This window comes from Pongo abelii, chromosome 3, assembly GCF_028885655.2.
Source record: "Pongo abelii isolate AG06213 chromosome 3, NHGRI_mPonAbe1-v2.0_pri, whole genome shotgun sequence".
Classification (NCBI taxonomy): Eukaryota; Metazoa; Chordata; class Mammalia; order Primates; family Hominidae; genus Pongo; species Pongo abelii.
In genome coordinates this window covers 41,407,649-41,434,145 of record NC_071988.2, presented here as the reverse complement: position 1 = coordinate 41,434,145, position 26,497 = coordinate 41,407,649, and the positions used below count along the sequence as shown (strand labels likewise).

Here is a 26,497-nt window from a genome sequence, read left to right as displayed (position 1 = left end):
ATTAATACAATCATGTAAGAATATGAAGCAAGAACCTTGATATACAATGATGGAAGTTAAATTGACACACTTTGGAAAATAACTTGGTAAGACCTAGGCAAGCTGAAGGTAAGTACACCCAATGGCCCACCTATTTAAAATCTAGCTATCTATATATACACCATACTAAAGAAATTTTCATATATGTGAACAAGGAAACATGTAAGAATGCAATCATGGTATTGTTTCTTTCATTTTTTTTTTTTTTTTTTTTTGAGATGGAGTCTCGCTCTGTTGCCCAGACTGGAGTGCAGTGGCACGATCTAGGCTCACTGCAACCTCCACCTCCCAGGTTCAAGCGATTCTACTGCCTCAGCCTGCCGAGTAGCTGGGACTACAGGCGCGCGCCACCACGCCCAGCTAATTTTTGTATTTTTAGTAGATACGGGGTTTCACCATGTGGGCCAGGATGGTATCGATCTCTTGACCTCGTGATCTGCCCACCTCAGCCTCCCAAAGTGCTGGGATTACAGATGTGAGCCACTGCGCCCGGCCATGGCATTGTTTCTAACAGTAATATAAATGTCCATCAACTGGAGACAAAATAAATAAATTACAGCATATTCATAGGATGAAATGCTCTAAAACAATGAAAGTAAACTGACTAGAGATATATAAATTAACATGGAAGAATCTAAAAAATATGTTGTTATGTCAGTTGTAGAGATGCACACAGTAGGATACCATTTATACCAATTTTTAAACATTCAAAATGTTACATATTATACTAAAAAATGCTGAAAAGTATAAAAATCTGAATGGAAAAGACAGGTACCAAATCCAGCATAATGTTTAATTCTAGGGATGGAAGAAGAAGAATGAAATATAGAAAGAGAAAATGGGGGCTTGAACTGTTTTTGTAATTATTTCTTTTATTAAGATCTTAAGCAAACACACTATAGCAAAATGTTAAGATTTGACAGGGGCAAGTGGTAACATCTGTGCTGTTCATTATATTCTGTTTTATAAATTATCTTTTAAACTATTCTTAATAAAAAAATGGATTCTGGAGTCAGGCAGATCTCGATTCATATATGACTCCATCTCTATGGCACTACAACTTAAGGCAAGTTACTTAATCTCTCTGTGTTTCAATTTCTATATATGTTAAAATAAAAATGTTATTTCATTGTTGAAATAACAGGGTTGTTGAGGGTAAATTAGATAAAAAAAGATTAAATGCACATAGCAAGCATGTAATAGCAGAAGTTTGTTCTTCCGCTGTCTCCTCTGAACCCTTCCATAGTAAATATAAAGGTCTCTGTTAAATTTTGGAACCTAAGAAGTTGGAGAGCTAAAGTGCCTTTAAGATCTATAAAAAAAAAATTCATTTTGTTTACCTTAAAAGCATTTTTCTAACCCTCAGTTATGTAAGAAAACAATAAATAAACTTACTTGTAACATTTGGTCAAAATCTTGTTTTTCCAAATATGATCTTGTAACAACTCGCCCATCAAAATCTACTTCTGCCTTAAATCTTACTTTACCTAATCCCAGATCTGTGGCTTTAACATCATGAATTGCCCTGCAATCAATAACAATGCATACAAATTTATTTATACATACATACACATATATATACTTTAATAGCACAAAGGCTTGAATTATTGTTTATTCCCCACTAGTTACGAGAATGGACTAAGATGGCTTCAGAGTATTCACCATTAAGTACCACCTATCATTTTCCAAGGCCCGTCCATTTAGCTTTTTTTTGGCATGATATCATACAAAGGTGCAAACTTAACGAATATTATTTTATGGTAATTTATATATATGAATTATAAAGCTCGTGTATTAAAAATTCATTAACTCTGCTGGGCGCAGTGGCTCATGCCTGTAATCCCAGCACTTTGGGAGGCCGAGGGGGGAGGATCACCTGAGGTCAGGAGTTTGAGACCAGCCTGGCCAATATGGTGAAACCCTGTCTCTACTAAAACTACAAAAATTAGCCAGGCATGGTGGTGCGTGCCTGTAATCCCAGCTACTCGGGAGGCTGAGGCAGGAGAATCGCTTGAACCTGGGAGGCAGAGGTTGTAGTGAACCCAGATTGTGCCACTGCACTCCAGCCTGGGCAACAGAGTAAGACTCTGTCTCAAAAAAAAAAAAAATATATATATATATATATATTTTTTTTTCATTAACTCTAAATCAATTTTCTAAAATGTCATGTTATCTCATAAGCCTTTGTCCCCATATATCCACTTATCAATTTCCTAAATGCCATATAAAAATTTGTTTTAATTTATAATGGTGTTTTAGAGTATATTAACCAATTGTATGTTCACTAGCTTCTTTAAAAGTTTTCATACAATGCTGTGAAGTTCTCTATTAGAATGAGGTTAATAATAACTGCCACATGGGACTTGATGTGAGGAATAATGAGCTAATACATATATAAAATGTTTAATATAGTAAGAACTATAAGGCAGGCATTTAATGGATGGCTTTCATAAGTGGATAGGGTGACATCTTTATTTTACACATGATAAAACCATCCTAGAGGGGCATAAGTGACTTGCTCAAGGTAATTCAGCTAGTAAACAGCAGACTAGGACTCCCCAGCCCAGCTCTTCAGATATCCAAGCCCAGTGGTCTTTGCATCATACCCTTTTGCCTCCCAGACAGGAAAGCAGATACTCAAGCATAACTACTTTTCACCCCTCCTGCTCTAACCCTCAGTAATCAATCTTCCCTAGAAACTGTTGAGAAATTCTCTTCTTTCTACAGTGATCAGTGTAAGATCTTTTCTGTACAGCATATATAAGAAATAACAAAACACTCTGAATTCTGAGGACATGGAGATTTACTAGAAAAACAAGCCTACGTAAAGACTCCAAGTATTCTTAAAACATTAGACCCTAATTTCTGAGGGATCCTGAGCAGGTTACTAAACACTGAGTCCAAAATTTTTTATCCATGTAAGGAAGCTATATTTTAATCAACCATCAAGGGTGAAATAAGAATTAATGTTTTAATATTTATAGTTACATGTGCTCAAGTTAAAACTTTTTCAGATTGGCAAGAGGCTATATCATTTATTCTTTTTTTTTTTCCTCTCCTGGTAACTCACAGAACATATTTATTCATTTTTAAAAATCATTTCTACTTTAGTCTTCACAGAGTATTAACACATTTCATTATTTGGCTGGTATGTAAGTAGCAACTAATAAATATATTCAGATATACTTTTTCTTTATGTTCTTACATATAACTAACTACAGACAGAAAACTGTTTGGAGGGCTCCCAATGATCAATCCCTGCCACCTATACGCAAGCCCTTGTGTGATCTCCTCTCCCTGAATGTGGGCTATACCTACCAAATATGGCAAAGTGATGAGATGTCATTTCCAAGACCAGGTGACTAATCTGTGACTTTTGTCTTGTTCACACTACTGCCCTATCAACTTGCATGCTTTGATTAAGCAAGCTGCCATGTTGAAGAGGCCCATTTGGCAAGGAGCTAAATCTTGCCAACAATCCTGTGAGTAAGGTTAGAAGCAGCTCCTTCCCCAGGAGATGACTATAATCCCAGTCAACACCTTGATTACAGTCTATGAGAAACCCTGAAGTCGAAGACCCAGATAAGCTGTGCCCTGATTCCTGACTCAAAGAAACTGTAAGATGGTAATATGTTGTTTAAACCACTAAGTTTTGGGCCAATTTGTCACACAGCAGTAGGTAACTAATATACTGTTTAAAAAATTGTATGAATTTTCTGGATTACTAATGTATTTTTTCCAATAATTGAATCCACAGATTTTCACTCTTCCAGAAAATTTCGAATTTGCCAGTCTTTCAGTTTATAGCTCTTTTTTAGACATTACTTATTAAACAATATATACAAAATTATAAACACGTATGTACCAACAGAGCACCAAAATATATGATGCCAAAACCGAGAAGAAATGAAGGGAGAAACAGATAATACAACAACAATAACTAGAGACTTCGATACTTTCAATAACAGATACAGAGGCCGGGCGCAGTGCTCACACCTAGCACTTTGGGAGGCCGAGGCGGGTGGATCACCTGAGGTCAGGAGTTTGAGACCAGCCTGGCCAACATGGCCAGTGATGAAACCTCGTCTCTTAGGAGTTTGAGACTAGCCTGGCCAACGTGGCCAGTGGTGAAACCTTGTCTCTACTAAAAATACAAAAATTAGCTGGTCATGGTGGTGAGCACCTGTAATCCCAGCTACTTGGGAGGGTGAGGCAGGAGAATCACTTGAATCTGGGAGGCGGAGGTTGCAGTGAGCCAAGATCATGCCACTGCACTCCAGCTTGGGCAACAAGAACAAAACTCCATCTAAAAAAAAAAAAAAAAAAAAAGGATAGAACAATACAGCAAGAAGATAATTAGGGAAATTGAAGTCACTATAAACCAATTAAACCTAACAAACATCTACAGAACACTCTACAACAACAGCAGAATATATATTCTCCTCAAGTGCACATGAATATTATCCAAGACTATATGTAAGGCCATAAAACAAACCTTGGTAAATTTAAAAGGACAGAACTAATATAAAATATATTCTTTGACCACAATAGAACAAAACAATAAATCAATAATGGAAAGAAATCTGTGCAACTCACAAATACGTAAAAATTAAGTAACATACTCCCCTAAATAACTGATAAGAATAAAAAAAGAAATTAGAAAATACTATAAGATGAATGAAAATGGCACAGTATATGGAAATGTGTGGAATGCAGAGAAAGCAATACTTAAAGGAAAATTTGTAGCTGTAATTGTCTATTTTAAAAAAGAAGAAACATCAAATTAAAAGCTTAACCTTAAGACAGTGGAAAAAGAGCAAACTAAACTGAAAGCAAGCAGAAGGAAAAAAATAATGAAGATTAAAGCAGAAATTCATGAAAAAGAAAATAGAAAAACAACAGAGAAAGTCAATTAAACCAAAAGCCGGTTCTTTAGAAAGACCAAGAAAATGAACAAACTTTTAGCTACACTGACCAAGAAAAGAGAAGATTCAAATTACAGAAATGAAAGATGAGACATTTGTACCAACACTAAAGAAATAAAATGGATTACAAAGGAATATTATAAAGAGCTGTATACCAATAAATTAGGTAAATTAGAAGTAAAAGACAAATTCCTAGAATACAAGCTACTTAAACTAAGTCAAGAAAAAACAGACAATCTGAACAGATCCATAACAAGAGATATAATTACTAATCAAAAAACTACCCACACAGCAAAGCTCGTATCCAGATACTTGAATTCTACCATTTAAAGAAGCTAACATCAATTATTCACAAACTCTTCCAAAAAAATAGGAGAGAACATTTCCCAACTCATTCTCTGAAGCCAGTATTATCTTAATAGCAAAACCAGACAAGAACATCACAAGGAAAGGATATTAATTTGGATTATCTCACATTATGTTAATAACTCTAATACCGATTTTCATAATGCTCAACTTCTAATCTTTTTTTTTTTTTTTTTTTTTGAGACAGGGTTTTGCTATGCTGCCCAGACTATAGTGCAGTGAATGGCTATTCACAGACATGATCATTGCACACTAGCCTCAAACTCCTGGCCTCAAGTGATCCTCCTGCTTCAGCCTCCCAAGTAGCTGGAACTATAGGCATGTGCCACTGTGCCCATCTCTCAATTTCTAATCTTGTTCCAATGAGATAGTTACTTTTCAAGATTAAACATATAGGGCATAGAATATAAATCTAGTAATCATTAATATATTTTACTAATTCAGATATACAGGTCATTTTAAAAAGATTTAACTTAAAGACTTCAAGTACAATACACAAAAAAATCTTATTTTAAAGTTTGAAAAAATACAGAGCGAGTTAGTAAAAAACTGGGTTTTTAAAGGTTTGTTCTTTTATTTCATTATAAAACCACAATGCTGCTGGAATTTCACTGAAAAGCACTATTAGAATTCTGTATCTCTTCTGCTTATTATCTCCTAAGTCTCCAGTTCTTTAGTTTTACATAATTTAAAAGATAAAGATTATAAGAAAAATACTTAAAATGAGCTAAAACAAAGTCTATTTTCAAAATAAATATAAATTATATTTAATTTGGTAATCATTGCCCAATGAACAAAAATCTTTTTAAATTTAATATATTCAATTTGTAATTGCAATGCGAATATAAGGCAACTCTACAGGTTCCATATTAAGTATTTTCACTAAGAAGACAACTACTTTGCAAACTTCTATTCTCATTATATCAACTGACTGTTCCTTACTCTAAAAATTAGAAGTATCGAAAATTTAAAAGGAAACTTAGAAGGAGTTTCCTAAGTGTATTCTTTCTTCCTTCCAGGATTATAATTCTGAAAAGTTACAGACTAAAACGTTCTGAAGACCAGGAATCCAAAACTTCCTCTGGAAGTATTTACAAACCAGGCATTTCTGTTTTTTAATATGTTTTTGTAAGCCTTAACAGGATTACTGGAATAAGGCTGACCTTACTGATGGGTCATTCTCCAGGAGTTCAGTGAGCCGTTGTACTTGTTCTGGCTGGATGGACCGCCCTAAGAGTGCTTCTGTGTTAGTGTAGATGAGGAATGCTGAGACCATGCCTAATAAGGTGCCCACACCCAAAGAACCTAGGCTGTCATACAGTGGATTGCCTAAATAAAGCACATAAAAAAATCAATAAATTAACAGTTTATATTATTTCAGTGAACTTTATAGAGAGCAAAGAACCAGAACCAGTAAATCAAGGCACTTGAAATTTATTCCTAATTTCTTTAATTACTTCCTTTAATGACTCCTAATAGTTTTAATATACTACAAAATGAGGATGCTACAACTTGCTTTCATAAGAGTATTATGTGACATAATTAACATCTCTTACTTGTACCTGTCATTACATATGTGAAGTTTCTGAGCACATTTAGGTTAGAGACACCAATACAAAAAAATGACATAATGAAGAGTCCGTTTCTTTTAGATATATCCATAGCAATTTTCCTACACCAGACAGACAAAATAACAGTGAAATCAAAAGCTGAAAGAAACCTTTTCCTGTATCTTCTTCCTACTAATGTTCTGTAAGAGAATTAAGCCCTACAGAAAATAATATGGGTGACTCTCTTCTCATCCAACCAAGGATGATATATAGCTAGTATCATTCTAGATAAAAAGGAGAGAACTTAATTCATTACATGCCATAGGTGCCTCAAGGTGGTGCTTCTCAAAGTGTGGTTCCTGGACCAGCAGCCATCACTTGAAAACTTGGTAGAAAAGCAAATTCTCAGACCTCATTTCAGACCCCTGAATAAAAAATTCTGGATGTGGGTTTCAGCATTCTGTGTTTCCCCAAGCCCTTCAGGTGATTCTGATTCTAATATTTGCCTTAGGTTGTCAGGGCTTCTCTCCCAGAACCAATGAGAAAGGCTGATTTATCATCTATGAATGTATAGGTAATATTTATATAATAGACACCAATAAATACATTTTAAATCTTTATAATAAATTTTACACATGGCTTTTATGACTACAAGTCTTTTTATCCCAAAGATGAAATGTCATCAATATATTTAACTCTTTTAATGCTTGATAAAACATATATTTTGCTAAGCTATAACACTAAAAAGCAAACTCATTTATCTATACTAAGTGTTAAAAATGATCTGCTTGTAAAACATTATCCATTAGAAGTTTTGTAATTATAGAGCTCAAAATCAAATACTGCTCTTTAGAAATCCAAATGTAAAGAGTTATTTTTATTTAAATATATACATTCATGTACTCTTAAAGAAATCACAGGAATATTAGCTGAAAGAAAATACCTTTTTTAAGAAAACTTTTATTTCTTGGCATGTTATTTAATTTAATTTGAATAAATTAGCTAATTAAGAAAAATTTAATTCATGTAAAATACATTACATATTTTTGTAAGTTTGATTTGATTGGTTTCTATTATTATGTAAAAGAAAATAAATTATTCAAAGTTGACGTCTGCATCAAGTCACACTTTTCTTAAGCCTAAAATTTTGCTAGTAATTTATGTTCAAAAACAGTCTAAAACTATATGGTCAACCAGAAAAACAATCAACACTTTTACAAATATTTTGGATCACAATAAACATCAGAGAATGCTGGTTTGGTATTAAAATGCACACTCAGAATGAGAAGTATTCATATTTCAGACTATTTGAAGAAACACTGCAGAACTGTGGAAGCTTGTCACCTAAAATTATTTTAAATATGTAAGGACAAATAGAGAAGAATGGAAGAAGTTCCTTTCCAAGAGAATTCCAACTTCATAAATTGAGTCTTTTCATGCTAAATGGTTCTTTTGTTTTCGAAAATAAAAATAAAATAGAATTTCTGTCTTTTCATTTACCTGTATTTTATTAGCCCTCAAAACACTTAATTAGCTACCAAAATGAGGACAGAAACAACTTAGAATTAAAGAAATAGGAAGGCAACAGTAGTTATTATTGGCATTAAGGGTGGAAAAAGACAAATGAACAAGAGTCACAATATATGGTTAAGTCCTCATTCATGTTGTCAATAGGTTCTTAGAAACTGCGACTTTATAGGGAACAACATATAAGAAAACCAATTTTACCATAAGCTAACTGATATAAACAAGAGTTAAGTTCCGGCCGGGCGTGGTGGCTCACGCCTGTAATCCCAGCACTTTGGGAGGCCAAGGTGGGAGGATCACCCCTGAGGTCGGGAGTTTGAGATCAGCCTGACCAATATGGAGAAACCCCGTCTCTACTGAAAATACAAAACTAGCCGGGCGTGGTGGCACATGCCTGTAATCCCAGCTACTCGGGAGGCTGAGGCAGGAGAATCGCTTGAGCCCGGGAGGTGGAGGTTGCAGTGAGCCGAGATGGCACCATTGCATTCCAGCCTGGGCAACAAGAGCGAAACTCTGTCTCAAAAAAAAAAAAAAAGAGTTAAGTTCCTATGGCATATTTCTGGTCACAAAAACATCACTGAACTTCTAAGACCCAAAACATGTCTAATATTGAACACTGAAATAAATGTGGGCTACATATACATTTTTAAAAACTAATAAAACCTATGTAAAATAATTATTTACCCAATTTTTGGTGAATCAGTGAGTATCAGCAATAGTAGGGTGGTGGGTTAAATCAAAGAATAAATGTTTGCAAAGTGAAAACTGTAAGGAACACCTATTATCACCACATAATTCAAAAATAAACAACCACAAATATGTAGGCTTGCTGAGCGCTTTCATACATCAGTTATTGTCCTGCATTTGTCTGGATTATCACCTACTTGAGCCTATCCTAGCAGCTCAGGGCACAAGAAGGAACCAGACCTGGCCAGGATGCCATCCCATGGCAGGGCACACTTACACACACCCCCACACTCACTCAGATTGGGACTATTTATAGACACCCCAATTCACTGACCATGCATGGCATTGTGATGTGGGAGGAAGTTGGAGTGCCCAAAGAAAACCTACGCAAATAAAGGGAGAATGAGCAAACTCCACAGAGATGGTAGCTCCAGTTAGGAATTGATATTTTTCGCAACAATATTATAACAAAATCAAGTTGAACACAACAATGTTATTTGAGGACCTATGTATATATGTTTGGAACTTTAGAGTTTATTAAAACTCTCATATTTTCTTAATAAACCTAACAGGTTACCAAGGTAAATATTATCCACACTTTTATAGGTAAATAAAAAGTTCAGAGTGATTGCACAATTTTTTAAGTCACAGCTAGAAAGACTTACAGCATTACAGAAATCCTCTACAAATAGCCTTCCTTATTTCTAATTTAGAGACATTTTTAATTCAAATAAACCTGAATACTTCTGCTGACCAAATGTCTTACATAAGTCAATGATTAGGATGGAATTAATATTTAACAATTTGTTGGTTTAATATTATTCAATGATATGAGAGAAAATTAGCACATATTAGAGAATTATTTAAGTAGGACAAATAAATCATCTGTAATTTAAGAAATATTTACCTGTTATGGAAGTAAGGCCCATGCAAGTGGCTGCTATTATAACTCCCAAGACTGCAGCAGTATCCTCCAATAATATCACATTTGTACTAGGATCACGACTTTCCATTACTAGTCATTGGGGAAGAGACAAGAAAAGAAAATTTCTAAAATCTTAACTTGATACTATCAGGTAACATTTTAATAAGTATCCATTTAAAATCAAGATATAAATTAAGATAAAAAAGTATATGAGAGATTATGATTTTAAAAACCTTGTTCAATGCAAACATAATTTCTTGGCTTAAATGTCAACAATAACTGATAAAGTCAAATTACTTTCTCAAGTTATATAACCATATAAAGAAATACCTTAGTTCACTTAAGTCAAATCCAAATATAAAGTATCCATGTTCAAATTTCTATACTACATTTCTTTTTAATAAGGGCTGAAGGATATGTAAGAGCCACACAGGGATGATATTCAGATATATTTTGTACATTTCTATTAGGAACAAAGCAACAACAGTACTAAGTAATTTTAAGCAAATAAGGGAGGTGAAACAAACACTTGGTTTCTAAAATACATACCATACTTGTAAAATGACATTCCTTTAGCCCGAGCATTCCTGCGAAGTTCATTTACAGCAACAAGAAGTGTTGCTAAAAGAAAAGCATTCATATCAGCAAGACAGAAACTTCATGCCTCCAAACTTTAAAGATGGCATCTCAAAAGATAAACGAATAAGCACAACATTTTAAAACTAGGGTTGGCAATAAGGACAAGTTCTATGTTAATTAGTTATTATCAATTAATCATTATAATAAAATGAACCCCATAATTCTAAACCATAATAATTAAATATAATTACTAATAACAACAGCTTTAGCTTATTGAGGAGCTGCTATTTGGCAGCACCACACTAACCACATTCATTTCTGAGCCTCCCAATCTTTTGAAGCAGGTTGTGTTATAACCATTTCATAGACTTTCAAAGATGAGGGGCCCCATAAACATATATAATTAGGATCTGTCAATAAAAAATGTTAATTTTAAAAATAGATGAAGGGAACATTATACATAGAAAGTTACAATGTTTCAGAAGTAAACATGAGCACAGCAGTGAATCAGGCAGTTTTATACTGATATTAGCAGTTCTCTGTCATCATACTGCTATAGCTGTGTATTTCAAAAACTTCGAAATATTTGTATCACAAGAGCCAGGCTTCTTCTGGTGAATATTATTAAACTCTAATTTTAAAAGTTCAGTTTAATTATGTTTTTTATACTCCATTTCAAATGTTTTGAGTATTGTGATATGATACTCAAAAACGAAACATACTTTCCCTTTTAAATAAGTAAAATAATTATTTATCCAATTTTTAGTGAATCAGCAAGTAACAGCGATAGTAGTGGTAGTGGGTTCAAAAAAGGAATAACGTTTGCAAAGTGAAAATTGTAAGGAACACCTCTTACCACCACATAGTTTAAAAATAACCACAAATATGGTGGGCTTGCTAAGCGCTTTCATGCCACATCAGTTATTGTCCTGCATCTATCTGATAGTCACCTACTTGAGCCTATCCTAGCAGCTCAGGACACAAAGAGAAATGAGGCCTAGCCAGGATGCCATCCCATGGCAGGGCACACTTACACAACCCCCCACAGCTATCCATTACAGGAACAACCACAGTACATTATACAAAGACTTTACTCCCTAAAAGTAGAGAAAGCTTAGATGCCTATTCCCACACTTGCTTTTCTTTAATCAACAGAACTTAGCAAACTATAATAATGGACAGCTGAATATATATTACTAAATTAAGAATAGAGACATACTTTGTGACAGTACATACCTCCTTCAGATACTAATGATCCTGCTAAAATACAATATGCCTAAAAAAGAAATATTAAAATAAAGCATAAATTAAGTACTTCCAATCACAATTGTTCATATATAAAGTCCGTAATGTCTAAAACAAAAACACGAATTCAAATTTAAGCCAGACAGTAAGGTTACTAATGGGAAACAACTCAAATGAGGAGGACAATGAGATATGAATACAATATTTGATATCAGGAGTTGTAGACACCAGATACAGTAAGATCCACACCCAAACTCAAGTAACTTCTGGATTTTGCTTCCATGCCTAATACCAAGAAAATCCTGATTCAGAAAGATAAGTAGTTATAAACAGTAACCAATTTTTGTTTTTCGGTAATACCACATTCCCTGCAATCCCAGGACACTCTTCAATTAAAGATGGTAAGAAAAGCTTTAGACAGGGGTGTACAAAAAAAAAGAGTTAACCTAGCAACACATTTTTTTATTTTAATGAAATTCAAACCAAACATCTACAGAATTTTCAACAATGTTTAGAACCCTAGGCTTTCCTAAAATAGAGGTCTGAAAACTTTGAACCTAGTCCAACACAATTTTAAAAAGGGCCATAGTCTCATGGAAACCCATTTAGTTACTGAAAGACACAAGAGCTTTTAGAAGTTTTAAAACTTATACTCAACTGAAAATTTAACTAATTACCTAATCTCTAACTCCAGAGAGTGCTTTGCCTCTATAAAGTGATGCTATACAAATTAGAAGAATGCTAGAACAATGAAGTACCCATAAAGTGGCCAAATCTTTTCAGAATGGAGGAAATATATTTGTTTGTTTTAATTATATGAGACGTATTATGGTAAGAAACTAGTCAATCAAAACTACAGAAAACTAGAGAATAACAAATAAGCCTAGTTTAATGCACTTGTTATTAAGTAGATTTGCATGATATAACAGGATATTAAAAAAGTAGACAGATTGATTCTGTCTAGTTCTGACTACAATCCAAAATAGAGAAGAAAATAGGTACAAGTATCCCCACATTCCAAAAGGAGGTGTTATACCATCTATTCAGGCCTCGCACAGAAGGTAGCCCAAACCTGGGGCCTCTACCCACTAGACTACATGCTAGCTCCACATCCTCTAGACCACATAAGAAGACCTGAAATTGAGGAGGCCAAAAATGAAGATTTCTTTGGTGAAAGCTGTTGAGCTACCAAGATTGTTCAGTAGCCTTGATGTGTGTCCCCCCGGGATATATGCATCACAGCAAACTGTCTGATGCATACCTGAGTGATACATCCATATGCAAGCCTACTAACTGATATTGGCTGTATCAGCAGAATAGATCATTGGGCTTGAGAAAAAAACCTGCACTCCCACAGAAAGTGTGTTAAAGATGTCTGTTTTAACACACAGGTCCCTAGGAGTCTTTTATAAGGAGATCAACTGCTCAAAGGGCATTCTTTCCAAATGCAAGACAACTTCAGCACTGTCTGGAAACCACACCATGAGATGCAGAAGCTGAGAGGGTAGGCTACGTGATCAATTTGGGCAGCCATAGCCAGAGCAGCCAAGCAGGGTAATCTCCAAGAAGTGCCCATGAGAAAAAAAAAGACAGCTTTAAACATCTACAAAGGCCAGAGGAAACCAATGCAAAATAACACTGTAGTCAGTAAAGTGGTATGTTTTTATCCCCTATCCAAACCTTCAACACTTCCCAGGGAATAGGAGAGAGGGGCAGAAGCCCTAGAGGGGATCATACGGGTGATCATCCTGCTATCCTCCCATTCCCCCAGTGCAGGCTTCCTACCTGAAGGAAGCCCAGGATGCGGGAAAAGAGAAGCTTTAACTTCAAATATAGATCCAACTTATGACTATTACATGGGTCTGAATATTTTAATTACTGAAATGAGACTATTCTTGGGACCAAAAGTGAACAGAGGTTTTCTTGTTCTTCAACAGTAACTGGAGAAATTAGTGGAACTGCCCAAGATTTTAACCAAGGAGCAGGGCTTGATAATTGGTACCTACAGAGATCTTGTTCAACATCATTGAATCTTATGGATTTAGAGGTTATGTCCAGTCACGTTCTAAAAATTAAACTATAGATATATAACCCTACAATACACAGTCAAGAAGGTGTATGTCATTCCCCTTCTTTAACACCAATATGACAAAGGCCTTCTAGTGTACACAATCACTATGTCATAAGACATCAAAACTGAGGAGAAAAAAAGAAGATTACCCATAGAAGGGATTCTATTGGTTGAGGATGAAGCAATCCCATGACTCCATGGTACCAAGATAGTCCTGCACCCATCATGAAAATACCAACACCACTAATTAGCGAAGAAATATAGCGCATATTTGAAAATCCGTACCTGAAAAATAGAAAAGAATATAGTTTGCAAGAAATACAAATGGTTTCTTTTAAAATATATGTGCTTAATAGGTCAATGAAAAAGACTAAGAATATCAAGATGTTATAATTTTATATTTAAGTAAGATGTTAAGTGCCAAACTTGAAAAGCAATATGTAAAGTGGAAGAAACTGTAAGAAGTTTGAAAATACATAAAAATAAAGTGAATACCATTTAATTCAGGTATTTTCTGATCTCTTTTCCAAACAGCCTATTTTGATTTAGAGAGCTACTTTACTATTATGTACCACAGATCCTGGTAAAATTAATCTTTTAAAAAATGCATTCAGATGTTTAATGAACAGGATAACATTTAAATTTCTTTGTAATGCAGCTTCTAATTGAATATTTTCATCTTTGTGTGCAGCCAGTCTATTATTTATAATACCTATAATTTGATGCTGGATACAGAAGTTTACAACACATAATTTATTGCTGGTTCTGAATAGGTTAGCACACAGCCACTTTCAACTATTACTAGAACTAACACCTTCAGTTTTCTGGGTGTTTTCATGGTGCTAAAATCTCAATTATTTTTCAAGCATGCTTCGTCAATATGTACATTATTTTGTATTATTATAAGTACTGACACAATACTTAGTATTAAAGGTGCTCAAAAATATATTAATAACATACTAGAGGAGGAAAAGAATCACTCATTAATAAAAATATTTCCTGGAAAATTTAGTCCCAAACCCAAACTCAGTGGCACTCTTCTGAGAAATACAAATTTAAACAAGAATTCTTTTTTTTTTTTTTGAGATGGAGTTTTGCTCTTGTTGCCCAGGCTGGAGTGCAATGGCAGGATCTTGGCTCACTGCAACCTCCACCTCCTGAATTCAAGCGATTCTCCTGCCTCAGCCTCCCAAGTAGCTAGGATTATAGGCATGCAACCACCACACCCAGCTAATTTTGTATTTTCAGTAGAGACGGGGCTTCTCCACGTTCGTCAGGCTGGTCTCGAACTCCCAACCTCAGGTGATCTGTCTGCCTTGGCCTCCCAAAATGCTGGATTACAGGCGTGGGCCACCGCGCCCGACTTTTTTTTTTTTAAACCGAGTTTCGCTCTTGTTGAACAGGCTGGAGTGCAATGGCGCGATCTTGGCTCACCACAACCTCCGCCTCCTGAGTTCAAGCGACTCTCCTACCTCAGCCTCCTGAGTAGCTGGGATTACAGGCATGTGCCACCACACCTGACTAATTTTTTTGTTTTGTCAGTAGAGACGGGGTTTCTGCATGTTGGTCAGGCTGGGCTCAAACTCCCGACCTTAGGTGATCCACCTGCCTCAGCCTCCCAAAGTGCTGGGATTACAGGCATGAGCCACTGCACCCGGCTTTCAACAAGAATTCTTAATCAAACTGCTCTTGGAATTCCTTTTTGCAAAGAGTAATCCTGCCATGGGGAATTCCCACCAGTTTATAGATGTGACAATGTGACAATCAGCTCACTCAGAAAAATTTACTTTCTTCTAAAGTAACATGAATATATATTCACGTTAAAGTAAATTAAGATCTAAAATAAATGGTATTACACTTCAGGTGATTTCAAGGAATTATTAACTTCTTATTGAAAATTTTGATCATGTAGGTCTAAACTGTCCAATATGATGAGCCACTAGCCACATGTGGCAATTTAAATTTAAATAAATTAAAACTAAATATAGTTTAAAATCTAGTTCTTCAGTTGCACTGGCCACATTTCAAGTGCTCAATAGCTACATGCAGTTAGCTACTACCATACTGGACAGATATAAAATATTTCCATCACTGCAGAAAATTCTGTTGGGCAGCACTAAAGTAGACTATAAAAATACCTTGAAAAGAAATCTTCACAACCTAAAATTTAAAATTTGTACCTTCTGTTTTAAAATCTTTTGTACATAAAACTGGCCAAGAAAAAAAATTTTTTTCTTAAGATGGTAAAACACTGTAATGATGTGTAATTAACACACTAGAGAGCTATTCTCTATACTAGCTTGACAGTTATACAACATTCAAATATGTTATTTTTGGGAAAACAGTAGTATTGCTTTCAAGTAAAGAAAGGCATTTCTAAAGAATAGAGGTAGACTCCTTTACAGAAATAAAAGTGCAATTTTTCTGGTCTTAAGATTTATCAAATTATATTACTGAAGCTAGTCTTAAAATGATGCTTGTGGAATTCAAAAGTGTTAGATGGTTATGTTAATAGAAGCAATAGAAAAAATCTCTATCAAATAATGGCTATGATTCAAAATAATACATTCTAAAAAGTATACTCATTTTACAAATAAATAATTCTGAAATATTAACAAAATACTATTTCCAAATCACAACAGGAGGATTAAAATAAGTGTGTATCTAATACAAGTTATCATCAAAATTTTAGATTGGGCAGCCTATGAGTCTAAATCTAGAATATATGTTTCCTTGGACCAAAATAAAACAGACCTCTAAGATCAAAATATGTGCTTTATTATTATCAAATATGGAGAAAACAAGATCTCCGTGCTGTGTTACAAAGCATAAAAATAACTTGAACTCCATTTTCAAATTATACCTCGAATTTACTTTGACACAGTGGGAAGTTCTGCATTTTAGATACTACAGTGGAAGAAATGACCAAATCTTTAACGAACTGCAGGTACATAAATTGCAGGAGATTTCTGAAATTTAGTTATTTCAATGACTTATTGCCAAAACAAACAAAAACAAAATAAGGGAATGTCCTTACGGATGAGAAGGATCTGGTGTTTGAACAGACTTACTGATGCCCAATGCTAGTAAACCCTATGAAGAAGAAGAAAAAAAGGTGAATAATCATTAGCAAGATGGAGAGTATAATACGGTAAAGCCAATGTGGAGGGTGCAGGCTAACAATGACAAAGAAACATTCAACATATGCATGTCCAATGACCCAGCAATTCTGGTTTCTAGTACTTACCTTAAAAAATAAAGATGAACTCAAAGGGGTTCAAAACACCATTGTTTATAAAGATGAGAAACATGAAAGCAACCTAAAAAAAATCCAGCAATTGGGAATGACAAAATAAATGATAAACCATAAATTACTTCTACAGTAGGTTAAAAAAATAGAGTTAGAGTAGAGCTTTCTATACTGACATGGATAAAGCTCCTAGACATACCATTAAGTGGAAGAAGAGAAAAAAGCAAGTTAGGAACAGTATGTACAGTACAGAACTTACGCTTTGTAGTTTTTATAAACTACATATAATGTAAAGCACAGAAAAGGTTAAAAAGAACATGCATGTAACTACGTTTGTATCTCTGTAGAGAGGCAGAATTAAGGTAGTCTGTAATATTTGACTTTTTACAGGAAGAATAACTTGTATAGCTGTACAAGTAAAAGATAATAAAAACTTTAAACAATATATATATTGTGTATGGGCACATACATTTCTATTAAAACTGCAAAACCATGCACAGGAATTATATATCACATTCGTTTTTTTCCTTTCTTTCTTACTCCCTCTCCTCTGTCTCACTTGCCTTCACCATTTCTTCCTTTTTTCTTTCATTTCCACTTAGGTGGTTTTTAAAGTTTTGTCCTTTGTTAAAGAGTTATCCACTGGAACTTCTCAATAGTAGTATGCTTGTCCCTAGTAAGTCCTTTCCATCCTAATTTGATGTGAATCTAGAAATCATATCATAAGACTACCTTATTAGAACTATTTCATAAAAATATAAAGCCTCTGAGTGAATTCCCTATGTAATTTTAGTTGATTAATCTGAGGCTTTTCCTTTTTTCAGCATCACACAAATAATCAGATAAGTAAAGTTTCTAGATAATGACTTCTTCATAGATGAGGTTTCCCTTAGGTTACAAGAAATTTAATAGACACATTTTTTTTCTAATAAAAAATAGAGATTAAACAAACTTGAAAATATTTAATACAAATATATTTTTAGGTCTTAATATTGGAAACCCTACCCTAAATACACAGAATATTACAAGCTTTTACCACTGGATTCCATGGGAAAAGGGAGCAAACCACCTAAAATATATATGATTTTTCAGGGAATTAAACTAAGAGAATGAGAAGAAATTCAAAGGAAGATATAACTCTCTTACACCCTGATATGGTTTGGCTGTGTCCCCACCCAAATCTCATCTTGAATTCCCAAGTGTTGTGGGATCTGGTGGGAGGTAACTGAATCAGAGGGGCAGGTCTTTCCCATGCTGTTCTTCTGCTAGTGAATACGTCTTATGAGATCTGATTGTTTTAAAAAGGCGAGTTTCCCTGCACAAGCTCTCTTCTCTTGTCTTGCCACCATGTGAGACGTGCCTTTCACCTTCTGCCATGATTGTGAGGCTTCCCTAGCCATGTGAAATTGTAAGTCCATTAAACCTCCTTCTTCTGTAAATTGCCCAGTCTTGGGTATGTCTTTATCAGCAGCATGAAAACAGAATAATACAGTAAATTGGTACCAGTAGAGTGGGGTGCTGCTCTAGATACCCGAAAATGTGGAAGCAACTTTGGAACTGGGTAACAGGCAGGGGTTGGAACAGTTTGGAGGGCTCAGAAAAAGATAGGAAAATGTAAGAAAGTTTGGAATTTCCTAGAGACTTGTTGAATGGCTTTGCCCAAAATGCTGACAGTGATACGGACAATAAAGTCCAGGCTGAGGTGGTCTCAGATGGAAATAAGGAACTTGTTGGAAACTGGGGCAAAGGTGACTCTTGTTATGTTTTAATCAAAAAGACTGGTAGCATTTTGCCCCTGCCCTAGAGATTTGTGAACTTTGAACTTGACAGAGATGATTTAGAGTGTCTGGCAGGAGAAATTTCTAAGCAGCAAAGCATTCAAGAGGTGATTTGGGTGCTATTAAAGGAATTCAGTTTTTTTTTTTTTTGAGACAAAGTCTCACTCTGTCGCCAGGCTGGAATGCAGTGCCATGATCTCGGCTTACTGTAACCTCTGCCTCCCAGGTTCAAGCGATTATCCTGCCTCAGCCTCCCGAGTAGCTGGGACTACAGGCAAGCACCACCACACCCATCTAATTTTTGTATTTTTAGTAGAGATGGGGTTTCACCATGTTGGCCAGGATGATCTCGATTTCTTCACCTCGTGATCTGCCCACCTCAGCCTCCCAAAGTGCTGGGATTACAGGCATGAGCCACTGTGCCCAGCCCCGGCATTCAGTTTTAAAAGGGAAACAGAGCATAAAAGTTTAAAAAATTTGCAGCCTTACAATGCAATAGAAAAGAAAATTCCATTTTCTGAGGAGAAACTCAAGCCAGCTGCAGAAATTTGCATAAGTAATGAGGAACTGAATGTTAATCACCAAGAAAAGGGGGGAAATATCTCTAGGGCATGTCAGAGAACTTTGTGGCAGCCCCTTGAATCACAGGCCTGGAGGTTTAGGAAGAAAAGTGGTTTTGTGTGCTGGGCCTAGGGTCCCTCTGCTGTGTGCAGTCTGGGAGCTTAGTGCCTTGCATCCCAGCTGCTCCAGCTGTGACTAAAAGGAGCCAAGGTACAGCTCCAGCTACTGCTTCAGCAGGTGGAAGCTCCAAGCCTTGGCAGCTTCCACGTGGTGTTGGGCCTGTGGGTGCACAGAAGTCAAGAACTGAGGTTTGGAAATCTCTGCCTAGATTTCAGAGGATGTATGGGAAACACCTGGATGCCCAAGTAGAAGTTTGCTGCAGGGGAGGGGCTCTCATGGACAACCTCTGCTATGGCAGTGCTTAAGGGAAATGTGGGGTGGGAGCCCCCACACAGAAAACCTACTGGGGCATCACCTAGTGGAGCTGTGAGCAGAGGGCCATTGCCCTCCATACCCCAGAATGATAGATCCACTGACAGCTTGCACAGTGCACCTGGAGAAGCCACAGACACTCAATGCCAGCCCCTGAAAGCAGCCAAAAGTGGGCTATAGCCTGCAGAGCTAAAGAGGTGGAGCTGCCCATTGCTGTGGGAGCCCACTTTTTGCATCAGCATGACCTGGAGGTGAGACATGGAGTGAAAGGAGATCATTTTGGAGCTTTAAGAATTGACTGCCCCACTGGATTCTGGACTTGCATGGGGCCTGTAGCCCCTTTGTTTTGGCCAATGTCTCCCTTTTGGAATGGCTGTATTTACCCAATGCCTGTACCCTCATTGTATCCAGGAAATAACTAACCTGCTTTTGATTTTACAGGTTCATAGGCAGAAGGGACTTGCCTTGTCTTGGATGACACCTTGGATGGACTTTTGAGTTAATGCTGAAATGAGTTAAGACTTTGGGGGACTGTTGGGAAGGCATGACTGGTTTTGAAATGTGAGGACATGAGATTCGGGAGGGGCTAGGGGCGGAAAGATATGGTTTGGCTGTGTCCCCACCCAAATCTCATCTTGAATTCCCACATGTTGTGGGAGGGACCTAGTGGGAGGTAACTGAATCATGGGGGCAAGTCTTTCCTGTGCTGTTCTTGTGATAGTGAATAAGTCTCACAAGATCTGATGGTTTTAAAAAGGGGAGTTTCCCTGCACAAGCTCTCTTCTCTTGTCTGCTGCCATGTGAGACATGCCTTTCACCTTCCACCATGATTGTGAGCCTGCCCTAGTCACAATTAAACCTCTTTTTTTTGTAAATTGCCCAGTCTTGGGTATGTTTTTATCAGCAGCATGAAAATGGACTAATACACACCTGTACATTAAAAGTGACAGTCATTATTACTTCATATTATGTGTATATATGTATACATAGATATGTATTTATATTATTTTAAAAATATTCAATAAACATTCAACTATTTAAAAAATCATTAATATTCAGTTGGCTATGCAATTAAGTGCAAGATACCATCAACTATTTTATAAACTGAATATGGACCACATTTATTAATTCTAACAAAAATGAGACCACCCCAACCAGTTCTCCTCAGAGGTAAGACAGAATCACAGTTGTATTTGATATGTATCCTTCCAGACCTTTTTCTACACATTTACAACATAAATCTCTATCAGTTACGTATATATAACCTACAGAGCATTTGTTTAGTTTGCAGCATAACGAACATTAACATCTAGTGGCTAAGAAGTACTGTAAATGCTCTCTACTCCATGATCACCCTTCACGTTTCTGGTGTTCCTTAAGTATCATACTATCTAGCACCTGCATAAATGGTACCTTAGAAGATCTTTCTAGTTGTTTTATGTGCATATAACCTGTTTAAAGAAGACAGAGAAAGAACCATGTCTTCTTCTAAACACTTGCTACATTGCAAACTCAGGTGCTCAACAAATTCATCTGAGTTGATATTAAATGATATGAAGTGCATTATTTAACAGAAAAGTTTTCCAAAATGAACTGTAACAGAAATTGTAAGGCTAACACGGTGAAACCCTGTCTCTACTGCAAATACAAAAAACTAGCCGGGCGTGGTGGCGAGCGCCTGTAGTCCCAGCTATTCGGGAAGCTGAGGCAGGAGAATGGCGTGAACCTGGGAGGTGGAGCTTGCAGTAAGCCGAGATCGTGCCACTGCATTCCAGCCTGGGCAATACAGTGAGACTCTGTCTCAAAAAATAAGTAAATAAATAAATAAAAAACTACATTATAATTAGAGACACAGGTCTAATTTAAAAGTTGGAGGTACTTAAGTCTCTCAAGAAGTGAGGGAAAACATATGGCACAAAAATATTACAATGAATTAAAATTTTTAAAACATTATAGGTCTCGAAAGAAACAACTTTCTGAAATACAATTTCCATCTATTCAGAAAGGTCCAGTTGAAATATTTTTCATTGAAGCCTTTTTGAAAACTCTAAGAGACAGGGTTTTGCCATGTTGGTCAGGCTGGTCTTGAACTCCTGACCTCAGGTGATCTGCCTGCTTCGGCCTCCCAAAGTGCTGGGATTACAGGCATGAGCCACCATGCCCGGCACTGATAGAACATTTTGAAAAACTCAAATCATCCATCATTAAGCTTTAACAATTATAAATAGGTAACCAAATATGTTTTATTTCATCCATATCTACTCCCTCATGAATATTTTGAAGTAAATTCCAAGCATTGTACCATTTCATCTTTAAATATTTTGGATGAATCTCTTTAAAAACTAGGCTTTTTAGAAAACACAGCCACAAGACTATTATCAGACTTTTAAAAATCAATACTAATTCCTGGCTGGGTGCGGTGGCTCATGTCTGTAATCCCAGCCCTTTGGGAGGCCGAGGCAGGCGGATCACAAGGTCAGGAGATCAAGACCATATCAAGACCATCCTGGCTAACACAGTGAAACCCCGTCTCTACTAAAAATACAAAAAATTAGCTGGGCGTGATGGCGGGCACCTGTAGTCCCAGCTACTCAGGAGACAGAGACAGGAGAATCACTTGAACCGGGGAGGCGGAGCTTGCAGTGAGCTGAGATCATGCCATTGCACTCCAGCCTGGGCGACAGAGTGAGACTCCATCTCAAAAAAAAAAAAAAAAAAATCAATACTAATTCCTTACTATTATCAAATATCTACTAAGTAATCATATTTCCGCATAGGGAGAATTTTTTTGAGGTAAAATTCACATACAATGAAATGCACAAATCCTGAATGTAGTTTTGTTTTTTTGTTTTGAGATGTCTAGTTCTGTCGCCCAGGCTGGAGTACAGTGGTGCCATCTTGACTCACTGCAACCTCTGCCTCCCCGGTTCAAGTGATTCTCCTGTCTCTGTCTCCTGAGTAGCTGGGATTACAGGCATGTGCCACCATGCTCAGCTAATTTTTTTGTATTTGTAGTAGAGACGGGGGTTTCACCGTATTGGCCGGGCTGGCCTCGAACTCCTGACCTCCAGTGATCTGCCCGCCTCGGCCTCCCAATGTGCTGGAATTACAGGCATAAGCCACCGTACCTGGCCCAGAATGTACAGTTCTGGTTGTTAACAAATACACATACCCTTGAAACATATACTCCTATGAAGACACAGAACCTTTCCATCATTCCCAAAAAGCTCCCTGTGCCTCTTTCCTCCCCGACATCAGACGCAACCATTTTTCCCAGTTTTTTAAACTATTAAAAATTAAAGTTCCTTGCTGGAGATACATCTATGTTGCCAGTCAGAAAAGTAGTTCATTCCATTTTATTGCCAGATAATATTCCATTGTATGAGTATACTACAATTTGTTTATCTGCTGTACTGCTGATAAACATTTGGGTTGATTCCAATTTTTTCAGCCATTATAAGTAAAGCTGCTATAAACATTCCTTTTTTTTTTTTTTGGAGACCGAGTCACTCTTGTCGTCCAGGCTGGAGTGCAGTGGTGCAACCTCGGCTCACTGCAACCCCCGCCTCCCGGGTTCAAGCGATTCTCCTGCCTTAGCCTCCCGAGTAGCTGGGATTACAGGGACCCATCACCACGCCCAGCTATTTTGTACTTTTAGCAGAGATGGGGTTTCACCATCTCGGCCAGGGTGGTCTCGAATTCCTGACCTCAGATGATCTGCCCGCCTTGGCCTCCCAAAGTGCTGGGATTACAGACGTGAGACACCGCACCCAGCCAACATTCTTATACAAATCTTTTGGGACCATTCATTCCCACTTCCCTTGGGTAAATACTTAGAAGTGGAATTGGTGGGTCACAGGGTAAGTATATGTTTATAGGAAGCTGCCAAATATTTTCCAGAGTGGTTGTACCATTTTATTAATACACAAGCAATGACTGGGAGATCTGGCTGCTCTACATCTTCACCAACATTTGGCTGTCAGGTTTTTACCTGTAGCCATTATAGTGGATATGCAGAGATGTCTTGTGGTATTAATATACATTTCCTGATCATTAATGGTGTTAGCACTTTTTCACGTGTCCACTGGCCACCATTCATGTTTCCTTATTTGTGAAGTACCTGCCCAAATCTTTATCCTTGGGGGGAAAAAAACTGGGTTCTCATTTTATTACTGAATCGTGGAAGTTCTTAATCCTGGATACCAGTCCCTTGTCAGAATGCTTGTGACTATTTTCTCCCAATCTATGCCTATTTATTTCCTTAACGATGTCTTTCAATGAGCTAAAGTTTTTAATTTTGATGAAGTTGAATTTGTAAATCTTATTTTATGATATTGTTTCTATGTCCTATTTATGAAATCTTTGCCTACCAGGTCTAAAAGATATTCACCTAGGTTTTCTTCCAGAATCTTCATAGTTTTAACTTTTATATTTGGACTATGATCCATTTCAAACTTGTATACAGTGTGTGAAGTAGGAGTCAAGGTCCTTTTTCTCCCCATATGGATCCAATTTTTCCAACATTATTTGTTTTAAAGTTTCATTTCTTCACTCAATTGCTTTGATGCCTTTGCCAAAAGTCACGGGCCATGTAAATGTGGCTCTGTTGTTGGACCCTCAACTCTGTTCCATTGATTTGTCAATCCTTATGCCAGTAACTCACTGTCGTAATTTCTATAGGTTTATAATGTCTTGAAGTTCTCCAAATTTCTTGTTTCAAGATTGCTTTGAATATTCCAGGTTCTTTGCATGTCCATATAAATTTTGGAATTTATTCGGTTCGTCAATAGTACAGAAAAGTCTGTTCATATTATGAATGGGATTCCATTATATCTGTAAATCAATTTAGGGAGATTTGACAGATCTACGACATCCAATCTATGAATGCGGTATTGTATCTCTCCATTTATTTAGGTCTTCTTTGATTTCTCTCAGCAACATTTTATGATTTTCAGTGTAAAGGTCTTGTGTGTCTTTTGCTAGATTTATCTCTAAGTATTTAATATTTTGTGATAATACTTTATATGGAATTTATTAAAATTTCCTTCTCCATTTATTTGCTGATAGTAGAAATGCAATTAATTTCTTCATATTAACCTTCTATACTTACTGATTTTGAATGTTAAACCAACTTTACACTCCTGAAATCTTACTCACTTAATTATGATATAATATCATTTTTATATATATCATATTTATATATTTATAATTCAATCTGATTATATTTTAAGGAGTTTTATATCTGTGTTCATGAGGAATAACTGGTCTGTAGGGTTTTTTCCCTCTCATAATGACTTTGTAAAATTTTGGGATCAGGGTTATACTCATCTCATTAAAGCAGTAGAAAAACATTTCATTCTCTATTTCTGAAAGTCTGTGTACTCAGTACTGTTTCTTCCCTAAATGCTTGACAGAATACTCTTGATATTGTTCCATAGGTTACTGAGGCTTCCTCCATTTTTTTCAATCTTTTTTGTCTGTGGCTTTAGTAAGGATATGTTCTGCTGTTACATATTCAAGTTCACTGACTGTTTTACCTGCAGTGTCTAATCTGCTGTTAATTCTATATAGTGAATTTTTCACATCAGATATATTTTTTTAGCTCTAAAAGTTTCATTTGGTTTATTTTTTATACCTTTGATTTCTCTTATGTTCATATTTTCCTTTCAATACATGACTGTACTTGAAATAGCTGTTTAATATCCTTGTCAGCTAATTCTATCATCTGTTTAGTCTGCTTCCAACTGATTTTTCTCCTGGTTATGAGTCAAATTTTCCTGCTTCTTACACTGGCGATTAGTCTTTTTTATTGGATGCTAAACACTGTGAATGTTATACTGAGTATTTGGATTTTGCTGCCTTTATTAAAGAATGTGAGGCTTTGTTCTGGCAAGTGATTAAATTATTTGAAGATCAGCTTGATCCCTTAGAATTTTTAGGAAGACTTGTTAGGGAGGGTTTTAGAACAGCCTTTACGTTAAGAATAATTTATCCCTACTCCTAAGGCGAGCCTTCTATTGGCCTCGATAATCAATGAGAACTCTCTTACCTCAGCTAGTCAGAACCTGAATGTATCCTAGCTTTGTGTGAGCAGTGGGAATTAGTCAGTTATTGCTCCTTGCCGGTTCTCTGCCCACATTGATGCTCACATCTTACACATGTGTAACTTAACATTCAGCAAACATTCAATTCAAGGAAATCCCCATGTAGACTTCTATAGCTTTTTGTCTTTGTAGCTCCTTCCTCTGTGGAACTCTGCCTTGTAAGTTCTAGCCACCTCAGATGCCCTGAACACTGATTTCTGTCTTCTCAACTTAATGAGACTGTTATTTCCCATCCTGCTCCACTATCCCAAATATGCGTTCAAGCAAAAAGCCAGAGAGATCATAGAGTTCAAATGATTTGTTTCTTATCTGTCAGAGATCATGGTCTTATGCCGCTATTGTCCAATATACTGTCTAGTTTTTTAGTTGTTTATGGCAAAAGATTAAATTCAATCCCTGTTAGTCTGTCATGGGTGAAAGCAGAAGTTCTGAACATAATATTTTGCAACTTGATTTTT

The 26,497-nt window shown here is 36.3% G+C and overlaps 1 protein-coding gene across 2 annotated transcripts in view; it reads right to left on the bottom strand.

The window, feature by feature from the left end:
- SLC30A9 (solute carrier family 30 member 9) overlaps positions 1–26,497 on the bottom strand; it is a 99,217-nt gene that overhangs the window by 9,115 nt on the left and 63,605 nt on the right. For both annotated transcript variants that reach the window (XM_063722642.1, NM_001131669.1), the window contains 7 exon segments: positions 16,952–17,007; positions 14,064–14,199; positions 11,835–11,874; positions 10,569–10,640; positions 10,002–10,109; positions 6,494–6,659; positions 1,435–1,564 (listed from right to left, as the gene is read on the bottom strand). In XM_063722642.1, coding sequence (XP_063578712.1) covers positions 1,435–1,564; positions 6,494–6,659; positions 10,002–10,109; positions 10,569–10,640; positions 11,835–11,874; positions 14,064–14,199; positions 16,952–17,007 — 708 coding nt within the window.